The 12,884-nt window shown below is 34.4% G+C and overlaps 1 protein-coding gene across 1 annotated transcript; it reads right to left on the reverse strand.

Moving 5' to 3' along the window:
• Positions 1 to 620: 620 nt before the first annotated feature.
• Positions 621 to 12,497, reverse strand: LOC122527680 (calexcitin-2). The gene is made up of 7 exons (XM_043652067.1): positions 12,404 to 12,497; positions 11,021 to 11,087; positions 4,057 to 4,109; positions 3,784 to 3,903; positions 3,180 to 3,294; positions 1,321 to 1,418; positions 621 to 1,208 (listed from the first exon to the last, which is right to left on the reverse strand). Exons 2-7 carry the CDS (start codon positions 11,076 to 11,078, stop codon positions 1,101 to 1,103), a joined length of 552 nt encoding a protein of 183 aa, XP_043508002.1. The 5' UTR covers positions 11,079 to 11,087; positions 12,404 to 12,497; the 3' UTR covers positions 621 to 1,100.
• Positions 12,498 to 12,884: the final 387 nt, after the last annotated feature.

Genomic DNA, 12,884 nt, shown 5'->3' on the forward strand with positions numbered 1-12,884 from the left:
CGTTATATATCTATATAATTCTGTAGGTATACATATGAACCTTTTTATTCCTCTGTATAACGGCATATATAATGTCTATACAAGACACATTTAGGGCAACACATTTATTGAAACTCGTTTAAAATATAACACTTCATCTCTGCGATAATTTTCTTACACGATAATTAAGCCAACATTTTGTTTGATTAAACCCGTCTCTAGTTTATTTCTGCCAATGATTACACAAAGACATTTCTGTTTTCTTTTTTTTTTCTTTTTCTTTATATTTTCTTCTCTTTTTCAACACCGTTCCACGTCGATCTGTTTTTTCAACGTTGAAAACTGTCATATATGTACGCGTGTATGTGTGTGCATGTGTGTGTGTGTGTGTGTGTGTGTGTGTATACGTGTTGTGTATGTGTATATAGATATCTTTTATTCTGAACAAGTTTCGCTTTTTTAAACTCTGAAAATACCGTCTGTTTAACAATGGAGGGAGATATCTTTTTTGCTAGAGTCGAACGAAAATCGATCGTTCGATTTTTACACCACTTCGAAAGCACAACGATCTTTCCACTGGACGTGAAGGAGGCTTGCACAGGTCACGATCATTATGTATAGTTCATTTTTTTTTTTTTTTCTCTTACAGTTAAATACGCTACAGATACAAACATACAATGAGATTATACTTTTAATTGCCGCGAGCGTTTTCGCAAAACGGCGGAAGGAGTCTCGCTGCTGCGCGAACCAAATGGTATTCATTTCTTGTTCATCCTGAGCTTGGGATCGCGTTGACGATTATTTCCAATCGTCATAAGAAAAAAAAAAAGAGAAGAAATAAAAAGAAAAGAAAGGAGAAGAAAAGCATAGAAGGAAAAAGAGAAATTGCTCTGTGCAAATGATAATTAAATTCGCTCGGATAGCTTTTAAGAAATTAAAAATGTTCGCATTTTATTTTGTATTCGTTGTCGAACAAAAAGATCTCGCCCCGTTTATCCGGGCGCTCGGTTAAACTGACCGCGAGAAATCAGCAGAATGAATAGTAGATTGCGACGCGAGGAAGTGTAATATATATATATGTATATATTTATGCACGCCGACTCTCCGCGGGGCAAAGCGAGTTAGAAGGAAGTTTTTCCGAAAATAAAGTTTCCGGCTGCGGTCGGCTCGTCCGAGGAGAAATATTGCTTCCAGAGGTTGGTGAATTTATCCCAGGTAATTTCCTGTCCCTGTACAAAGAGAAAGAAATTCAATGGAATTAGTGGTTCCAGCCGCGAGTTTCTTTCTTTCTTTTTTTTTTTTTTCCTTTACGCGAAATCTGTCGCGCGATTTTTAACTTACGACTCCTAATTTTTTGAAGGCCTCCCTGGCCTCGGCCTCTGCGACACCGTGGTATCTGCACACGTTACAGAATTCGTTCTCGTCGATCGATTTGTCACCTGATGAACAAACAGGGTTTATCTCTTGGTTAATCGTCAGTTTCGTAATGTTATAAGCGACGTTGAGTGACGTTGTAAGGTTTATTTATTTAATCTCTGAATAGTGGATGCTCCACACATGGAGAATGCAGAGTCTGTTTGACTTTGTAATAAAGATTTAATATGTATTACGTACAATGTATTAGGTTGATGCATATGAAATGTCGTTTTTTTTTTAAGTTTAATTTTGACAAGCTATCTATTAAATTTTTGACTATCGTTAAATATAATTCATAATTTAGTAAGGTCTCTAGTATTCGAATAATCCAAATCGAACGTTTCAGTGCCCGAACAGTTTGCTACGCGAATACAGTATTAATAATAGATGTTTTCTCTTGTGCCAATTTATTTGACGTGGTTTTCAGAATTGCAAAAAGAATGAATTAAATTATGAGATAATATTGGAATATATAAGAGGTGATGTTTAGTCTTAAATCATTTTATGACTGATAAAGATATCATAGATATAATTTTGCCGCAAACTGAAACAGCAAAGGAAAACAAGGATTTCGACTTCGTTTGAGAAAAAAGTAACTTTACAAAATTATCTATAGTTAAGAAAGTCAACTAGTTCAATAATTGAAAAAAATATATAACTTTTTAAAATATTAAAATATACTGATAATTTGAACACACTGTTAAAAGTTTAGATAATATTAGAATTTATATTAAATTGAATTAGAGTAATATTGTAATTATATTAGAATAATATTAATTTAGATATAGGAGATTCTGCTGTATTCACAAATTCATAGTGAAAATATGATTCGTTACTGTGATATTGATCTGTAATCAAAATGCTTTTATTCTATAAATTTCAATTTGGGAAAAAATCTGGGAAAGATCAAACCCTTTTTCATTCATAAATTATTTTAAAGAAACTTGAAATAATCAAGAAATCATAACAGCTCGCTTTAAAGACATTTTAAATATTCAAATTAATAATTCTTCCAAATATGGAATACTAAAACAAAATATGAAAATATATATTGAATAATATGGAAATAACTTTGATTAAATCTATCATATTTTGAATAAACTATGTATGGTGCAATTAAAATTTAGTAGAATGACATTTGATATGCTCTAACTTAATAATAACATTACAAAAAGACATTATATTTGCTAACAAAGAAAAAAAAAGTTAAAGAATATAAGTAACATAATATAAAACATAGAAGAATACAAAATAAAGATAATATATACACAATGAAAATGAAACTAACAATGTAAAAGAATTGTAATGATCTCTGAAGTACTTAATTGTAATTAATTAAGTAATTAATTACAATTAATTGAGGATTAATAGAAAAATGAAGGCTCAGTCCAAATAGATCTAGCATTCATCTAGTCGAGGATTAAAAATATAAAAGTACAATATATTTCAATTTGCATAAAAATATTTTTAGCTCTACGAAATAGAATTTCTCTAGAAATTCTATTCCATAAGTAAATCTAAAACGAATGGATCAATAATGGAAAGAGAGCTTGTACATGAAGTGAATGAAGAACATATTTTCGAAATTTAATATCGCAAAGTTTTGCAAACAAGCTTCGAATATTTTTGTATTGATCATCATTTATTATTTCGAAAGTTTCCGTTTGACGTGGCTTCCAAATTCTTTCATAAATATTTAACGAACCTTCCAAAGGTATTGGAAAAAGTGCATGTCAATGCTTTTTTTTTCATGATTCTGCGAACGGAAAGCATAATAAACTTACCAGATGCATCGAACAATTGGAACGTCACAGACATGTAGTCCTGTTGCCATTCGGATGCATTCGATGGATTTTTCGCGTATTCTTCCCACAGTTGAAACCATTCGTCTCGACTAACCTGAAATAAATAGGGGAAACAGAAAGTATAAATCAGACGTTTCAGAAAACGTACTTTCACTCGTTGTTCCTTTTGAATAAACATTAATAAAATTTCGTTGCAATTTGAAGAATCTCAAATCATTCAACGAGATGAATAAATAATTAAAGTACGAACAAGATGAATAAGTAATTAAAAATAATTAATACAGAATGGTACAAAATGACAAATTCGTAATTTCCCGTGAAAAATTTGTAGATTTTATAGGTTTACCATTTTGGGAATTTGATTGATTTTTCGTGAAATATTATGTAGAGTAGAAAGACTAGAAAATAAAGTAAAATGTAGAAGATTGTAGTCTTTGTTGTATTATAAGTCTTTTCATATTTTTTTCAAATTTTCTCATAAAAATTTGACAGTTCAATTGTCGATAGTTCCAGCGCTAAATTCTCAAAACATAATTAAGATTAGGAGAAAGTAGCAACTTTTGTACTGAAGTGATATTTTTACCTGACCGTCTTGATCTGTATCAGCTCCTTGCCTCAAGTTATCCCACATTTTAAGCAAAGTATCCCTTATACTTTGAGCTTTCGGATTGTCGGCAGACCAACCTCTGTTTTCATTGATTCGCTGAAACGAAGTAAAGAAGATCCCTATAGATATTGTTTTCTGAAGTGTAAAATACGCTCGTTTAAGTAAAAGAATATTTCAATGTTATTCTTTAGGTATTTCTTCAATTGACAAAGTCGAAAATGAATAAACAGTAAAACGCTAAATGCTTACTTGTATAGCGAGATCTAGATCCTTTCTGTCGATCGCACCACTCTGATTGAAATCTAGGAACATGAAAGAAAACATTAGACATAAACATTATTGAACGTCAAAAGTATTTTCATAGAGAATACTACAAGTGCCAAAGATTAAATTTTTATATACTACAGTAATAAACTCTATTCGAAAATAAATAGAATTTTTGGCTTGTATTTTGAACTGGGAATTACGGGGTCGACATTTACAGTATTTGCATTTAAATGAAATGGCAGATTTAATTTTCCCTGTAGAGGTAGCATGTACATAGCACTTTCTAAAAATACAATTCTTTCTTTGCAACGCAATGCATTCGCGTAACAAAAACAAATCAAATTTCAACGACCACGGTGATCGGGTTTCTATTCTTACAAGTATCTCAGAATGATTCAAAACTAAAATGAATATCAAAATAAAAAAAAAAAAAAAAGAGAACTACTTTCTATTTTTGCTGTAACGTAATATTTTATAAACACCAAGCATTCGTCTCGTTGCTTAAAGTATATCGCAAACTTGAGGCAGCGGACGTATTAATCTCTGCTCCTGAAAAAAAATCATGTTCAGTGCCGATAGTATTTTCTACAAGTACCTCTATACTTTTCAATTTATATTCAAATCCACGTACACACATGACTCGTGTATATACACATATCCGGTGTCACGAACGAAGAAATCCCTCCAACGGATCGACCGACTTTATTCATCTTTAATCAATGAAAGCGCGTATCTGTCGCGGCCAGCTCTTCTCTGTCGTAGCTCTCGTATCTCGTTTCTTATTGGCGAGAGTTGGCGCGAGCCGGTTACGATCCTACAGATACGAGATGGCCGGATCTCCTCAGAAATTGAGCGGACTGGGGTAGGCTAGCGGGCAAAGAAGGGTGAGAAAGAAGCGTAGTTGGAACTTGGCACGAGACCAACCAGCGAAAAACCTAATGCCGTAGATAAGGCGTATAGTGGAAAGCGTCCGGCGTTTACGTCGGCGTTAGGTAGCCATCGTCAAAGGCATCGACCGGCATTAAGTTGACACCGATCCGACGGTTAACATTAGCGCGTCGTTCGATGATAGCGCGTTAGCCTCGTCAGCCTTATCGGCACGGCGGCGTCGACTATCGAAACAAAACCACCGTCCCACGGGGCGGCGTTTTCGTCGAAAAGCTGCTCGATCACGTAGGCAAAACACGTGACGAGGAATCGATGTAATGAAATATGGGCGCTGGTGAGGCTACTGGGTAGCCAGAGGGATGGTATTTTGGCCTGTATCCAGCGAGAGAGCTGCCGGTGTGCAGGATCTGACGGTTTGGACCGATGGAAAGAACGTCTCCCCCCTCGTCGATCGTTCGCCCATTCATCGTTCGGAGCAAGGTCGTCGCCGTCCTCGCGACGTTTGAATCGGACGTCATTAGTTTTCGCAAAGTCGACCCAATTTCGCGGCTGATGGCCCGACTTTCCTGCCCCTTTTCAGTTGTCACCTACAATCCTTAGATCCCCCCTCCCGGGATCCATCCGCGAACTTCCCGTTTATTAATTCTAATTTTCTGTTCTCCTGCTTTCCCATCTGTCTTTTCTCCATTCTTCTCGATCATTTTTTTTTTCTTTCTTTCCTCCTTTTTTCTTTCTTTCTTTCTTTTTTTTTTTTTTTTTTTTTTTTTTGCTCCTGCTTCACGTGGCGGTTTCGAGCGGCCGTATTAAATAGTGATTGTAATTCAACGATGTAAAGTGTAGAATTTCATGGCCCGACGGCGGTGAATTTTTACCGAGGCCACGGCGAAATAATTCAGCAGAACGAACGATTCGGAACGATGCTAGATGTCTGCTGGTTTCGTTAAACTATGGAGATCTTTTATCTGATGTTAAATAGATTAGGAGACGCGTGTGTCTGTCTGACGTGTGCTTCCTCTGCCACGTTGTCCGACCTGGCATTCGAAAATCGTGGAACGATTCTGATGATGTTTCCTTTGTCGTTTTCTTCACTCTGCGTAATTTCATATTTGAGATACACGTCTGCTGTGAATTACAATGAATTACAATGAACGATTCTGGTGCGAAACGAGGCTTTGCTCTGTTGTTTATTTGGAGAATTTCACGAATAATTGAAAATTGGAAGTATCGTATCTACTTTAAGTTTCCGTAGCACGAGGCAGAGAAAAATCATTAAAAAATAAAATGCAGTAGAGCCTTCAATATCCGAACGCGTCCATTGTTCGAACTTTCTACTATTCCGATATTCCGTTGGGCGAACAGAATATTTCATAGTAACAGATGGCTTTTCTTGTACTAAAATAATTTATATGTATTGTCGTGTGTTCTTCGTAATTGCAAAAAATTTATTTAAAACAATGCTGATGGAGCATGTAAGAGATTATTGTTTAATACTATAATCAATGAACGATTGAGACAACAAACGAAAATGTTGAGAATGCATTGTCTTACGTTTGAGCATTCAACATACTTAGAAAATGATTTTGAATAGAAAGGAGAAATGTAACTTTATGAAATTACTTATACTAAAAACGTTTAGTAAATCAGCAATCGAAAAATATATATTTTTAAAAAGAAATAATTGTTTTATTATCTGAAAAATTTTATTAACTAAATACACTTTCGTCTCTCTAATAGTTTGGACATGATTTCCACATATTTACTTGTGTTAAAAAAGTTAGAATATAAAAATAAATTAACGATATTCTTATTCTCTATTTGAATATAAAAAAAAGCAACAACAATATTCAGACTCAGGAAAGATGAAATGAAATTGTTGCTCAGGCAAATGGATATTAAAATCAGTGTCAATAAGATGTAGAAATAATCTATAATGATTTTCTTAATTTCATATTTGAATATATATAACATTCAGTCGTGAAATGAAACGCAGGATAAATAAAATATTCGCTGAAATAAAATTGTTCAGCGTTAAACGAACGTTAATTGTACTAGAATGAAATAAATGTCCTCTTGAGGCTTCAAGCTAGAGAATCGCTAGAAAATCGTTCTGTTATTCAAAAATTCGGAACACTTTTGCCTCTTAATTCGCACGTACACAGCAACCTCTAAATAACCAGCCTGTCAAAATGGACGTACGTATTTATCACCGAAACCACGGCAAAATTGCTCGATTTTGCGCAAACCGCCAGCTTTCACGCGAAGATTCGCGATTCACCGCACCGTTCATGGCTTCTCTGGGTCACGGTGAAATACCGTATCGACGGCGAAGAACAGCCCCGCAGGATATGTTTAGCAGCCGATCGACGGTCAAAGAAGGGAAGAAAGTATGGGACTAATGAGGGCCACGAAGCGTGTACACGCCTGTGACCTCCACACGCTCCACACGAGCTAAGCCTCATCGCGACTAGGCCGTGCTAAACGCAGGAGGCTCTCTTCGATGTCCGCTCGCTGCTTACCGATTATTATTCGATTATTATTATTGTCCGCGATTCTCTCCACGACCCACATCATCGTGTCTGGTGTCTACATCTACTTGTTACATGTGCAACGCGTATAGTGAATCCTCGAGTTCCAAACACAATCCAACATTTTCAGGAATCGACGCAACATTCCAGACAAATCTCTCCGCGATAAATTCAATAATTTCGACTCCCCACTGATTCGATAAAAAGTTTAAATTATCTATTTATACGTGTGTTTGAATTATTTGGAAAGATTGGTAAATAATAAAAATCGACAAAATATTGACATATGTATATATATATATATATATACATAAATATATATAAATATACATAAATATACCTAAATATATTTAAATGTACATAAATATATATAAATATATATAAATATACATAAATATATTTAAATATACATAAATATACCTAAATATATTTAAATGTACATAAATGTACCTAAATATATTTAAATATACATAAATATACCTAAATATGTATAAATAAACATAAATGTACATAAATATATATAAATATATATAAATATACATAAATGTACCTAAATATATTTAAATATACCTAAATATACCTAAATATATTTAAATATACATAAATGTACATAAATATATATGAATATATATAAATGTACCTAAATATATTTAAATATACTTAAATGTACATAAATGTACATAAATATGCATAAATGTACATAAATATACATAAATGTACATAAATATACATAAATGTACATAAATATACATAAATGTACATAAATATACATAAATGTACATAAATATATTTAAATATACATAAATGTACCTAAATATATTTAAATATACATAAATGTACCTAAATATATTTAAATATACATAAATGTACATAAACATATATAAATATATGTATATATAGAGCATATCTAACGAGTAGATTTTAGTTTAGTCTCAGTCGAATAACGTGCAGAATTTCATTCGTTGCGTTAACATGCAACTCTGTCACTCGACTCCGTGTTTCGACTTCTCGAATTTTCATTTTTCCAAGTTCATCAGACAGTTGAAAGATCGACGATTCACCGTACCGCCGAAATTTTAACACTGGAAGGTGGTGTACCAACGGTGAGAAATTCCCTCGTGTTTCACGTGTGAACGGCCTTTCTAGAAAGTACACGAAACTGCGAATAACTCGTATGAATGATTAGCCGCACGTACACGTACACACGTATAAACGTGCAGGTGCACGCACATAGACAGTGACATTGCTCTGGCACCTCGACGATAGGCGTATACAGTGAACGTGTAATTTCAACGCGACAAGGCATCCCCCTTAACCGCGTCCATTGTTTATCTGCTGCTGTTCATACCATAAATAGATGTGTCCAGGCTGACTCACTTTTGCCCAACACATAAGTACCATAGAGAGACCGAACAAAACGCCCCGGCGCAGCCTCCATTCCGTTTCTAGCCCCCAAAAATACCCTCGAGAGGATGTCGTCCGCTCCTCTTCCTCTCCTTTCGACCTCTACACCTTCCCCGGCCCGTATTTCATCTCTCGTGGATGGTCGCGTTGCTCACCGGCGATAGCTGGCGAAAGGGGTCGCGAAGAGGGAATGGGATGAAGATTGTTAAGCCAACCTATGGCTCGTGATACGAGAAATCGCGTCAAGGTCCGGGAAACTACAATCGTTACCAGGCAACTGGAGAGTGTTTCTTCGTGGGGTCTCGAAGAAACTCGCGGCGGATTCGTAGCGAAAGCTCGAGTTACATCAACGATAAACGTGAAATTTTCTCTGGGGGCAATTAGGGATGCGAGATGATCGACGTGAAATCGGATTACTAACGGGGGCTTGGCGGTCGTGTTTGTTATCGAGGGAAGAAGAGAAAAGGAAAAAAAAAGAAACGTTTCGAAAGAGGAATGCGTGGAACGAACTCGTTTAAATGGATATTTTATCCTCTCTCTTTCTCTTCTTTTTTTTTCCCCACTGTTTCTGCTTTGGGCGAAAAATCCAATTATCGCTCCGGTGTTGAAGAAACGCGGAACAATGTATCGATTGTGCCAGAGATCACCGGCGAGGAATGTAAATGAAAATGGATTTTAATCGTGTGTTTTAAAATAAATCGCTTTGAGATTTAATTGAGGTTTTATCGTTCGTACGCGTCTGCTCGAAAGTTTTAGAACGAGCGTCGTGTTTGTTTTGACAGTGGAGAAATTGGACAACCAATTTGCACAATAAAGAATTTATAACGTGTTAATCACAGGGTGATCAAATGACTCGTAAAATATTTGTTATACGAAAAAGTGTTTCAGATGATAGAAGTTGCATGGCTTTCAGAGGGGCATATAGTACTGTAATCAATTTTATTTCGCTTTTTTATCAAGATATGAAGGTCACCTTCAATTTTTTAAATATAATATAGTATAATATAATAAATCAATACTTTAAATATTAATATTTCGTCCCGAATTTGAATAAAGCGTTGAATTCTACATAAAAAAAGCATGGGGTCTAAAATACATAGTTACTGAGATATTGGCAAAAATAAATTACGTTATATTAGAAAAGACCATTAATCAACGTGTATACTGACAATTGTATTATAAGATGTATACATGCAGTTTAAAAATTTTGCAATTATAACCGTATTATTATATACAATTTTATATATATGCACAATCATCGTATTTCATAATTATGCAAAATTATATTATAACGCAATTGCGTTTATATACAAAAGTTTTATTATTTAGAATTAAAATTTGATTATTAAAGCAGAAGGCTTTTGAACTGGAGAATCGCAGACATATTTGTGCAACTGTTCAAGAATTTTGAAAGTCTCCATTCGTATTACAACGAATAACTATTTTCCAATGAAGAGTACATCGATCAAAACGCAAATCATATGACAAGAGAAAATCCGTCAGACTTTATTTGCATGACGTCGAGAGACACATGTTTTCTCATGTATATAAATATACATACATTTGTAAATCTATCTTGGTAACTTTTGTAACTTCTAACATATTTCCATCGAAAATATATTTATCAGATCAATTTACCAGATCAATAAATATTTTAACTTTGATTTTGCAAGATCTGTCGTATGACTCAAGAATGCTAATCACGCCTTTTTTTTTTTTTATCAATATCGTATGACAAGTATGAATCACTTAAAATCAATACTGCAAAAGCACAAATATTTCTGTACATCTTATACAAACTTTACAGAGTCCCAAAAGGGATATCGTCAAATTCTTTAAAGATTAACCTCCCTGCCTCCGTATTAATGCCACTACCAACACTGCAACGATTATATAATAACAAATTAATTAATAATTTAAAATTCCAACTGAAAGACGTTCTAAAACTTTTGTGCGAGAGTGTAGCTCCTATAAATAGATTGCTTGATGTTAACACGATGTGAACTCGGCAGTGAACGAAAGTGGTGGGTAAGGTGTGTTTTTCACGAAAGATCAAGCTCTTCTTAAAGTTGACAAAATATGAGGAACTATCAGGACAAGGCCAGGTGAAACTGCTGTCGTTTACTCACCGAAAAAGGTGTTGAAAACGTAGAGCAGCTTCTTTTTACGGAACTCCGACAGTGGCATCTTGTCGATCTGTAACAGAGGGAGGGACAAGGGGTTTGTTAATCGTGTTCGTAAACGTTCATGTGTGTCGCGTTAATATTCATTCTACGATCGGATGGCGATCAGGGTCGATTGTCTCGAGCGAGCGACCCTTATTTTATCTCGTCAGTAAAAAGTAACCGCTCGCGGCTTGCTTTTATCGAGCTGCTTTGTACAACGCCTCGATATTTACAAGGCCATCGCGAAGACACAAAGTCAGCTTAATTCAGGTAATACGTCGACAGGTGTTCGATGTTAAATAATCACTCTCCCCGATATCCGGACAATAAAGCTTTTCGATTCGTATTTTCGTGACGATCCTTACTGATACGCGTCCTATCTCAAGAAATTCGTCTCATGTATGAATTCGTTGTCTGTTCGTCAAACGTGATTCATATTCGTTCCATATTTGTCCATTGTAATGTGAAGTGATCAAATTTGCGTGGCGTTCGATTTGCCTGTGAAAAATTATTTATTTATCTGTTGTTATCGAAATTTTGATATCACAACCTCTAGCCACTGAGTGTAGGGACTCTTTAAGTTTTTAGTAAAATTGAAGAGTCCGTGTTTTTTTACAATTTAATAATAAATGTATATTAGTAGTTTATACTTTCTCCCTTTGCTTTCATTAAATAATCATAGTCTGCAAACATTGCTTTATGATTTCTGTTCCTTTTTTTCCTCAATTTTTCTTTTCACACTGTACGAGACTAATAATATATTTTTGAAGATCTAGACAAAGATAAATATCCACTCAGCAGTAATAAATACTAGTTATCACGTAATATAATAAATACTAAGATATATATCATATAATTAGTGTAGAAATTATTAATATTTATATATTAACGCGAAATGCTTTCGCAGGTAGTGAAACACTTGCAATTAAATTTCATTCGAACCTTTCAATTTTACCAGAAACGTACAAAAAACGTTGAGAATAGCCAGAAACCATCGTAAAATAATCGAAATAATTCTAAAATTTTTATATTTCAATTAAATGTGCAACTTGTTAACATCTTTACAACGAAAATATTTAAAATTTTCATTGGCGAAAGAAAAGCTCGACAAGAAATTCTCTCGGTTATTTTAACCCTGCTACGATTCCTCTTATTTAGATCTTGCTCCCATTGTGATAAATAAAAAAAGAAGTTAAAAATAAAATAACGATGAAACTTCTTTTGTACGTTTGTTCAAAGAGAACTTTTGGATCGGAAACGACTGGAAGTACAGTAGCAGAATTAAGCGAGATGCAAGAATTTTAACAGAGAAACATACAGCTTTTGCTTTAAGAAAGGTGATCTTACGTTTATTCGACGGAGAAATTTTGCGAGAAAGAGAGAGAAAAAAGAAAACTACGGATCCTTCCTTTTGTCTCGGACGTCAAAATGACTGGAACACCTTATAAGAAGCAACTCTTTATATAATCAGATTTAAAAGACAATTCGTACAGACGGAAGATAACATAACGTGTTTGAGTGTTTAATGACGTACGTTTCTCTGAAATGACACAATAATAGATGTAATTTAAGATATCTGCAAACATTAAAAATGTGTTATTGCCCGGAACATGACGTAAATTATGCTCAAGTGATTTACACGAAACGAAATATACCTTTTCTGTTTTTCCGTCTAATCGTGTGTATCATCGACGATCGAATCCTCTTTGCGGTAGTATTAATAATAGCCATAAAAGTGACTGCATCGTGAATTGAAACTCTTACGTCCAACGACGATTAATATATGTTCTTTTGTTAAACGTTTGATTAATTTCTGACGTAGTGTTTG

The sequence above is a fragment of the Frieseomelitta varia genome, unplaced genomic scaffold (genome assembly GCF_011392965.1).
Source record: "Frieseomelitta varia isolate USP_RPSP 00005682 unplaced genomic scaffold, Fvar_1.2 scaffold_23, whole genome shotgun sequence".
NCBI lineage: Eukaryota > Metazoa > Arthropoda > Insecta > Hymenoptera > Apidae > Frieseomelitta > Frieseomelitta varia.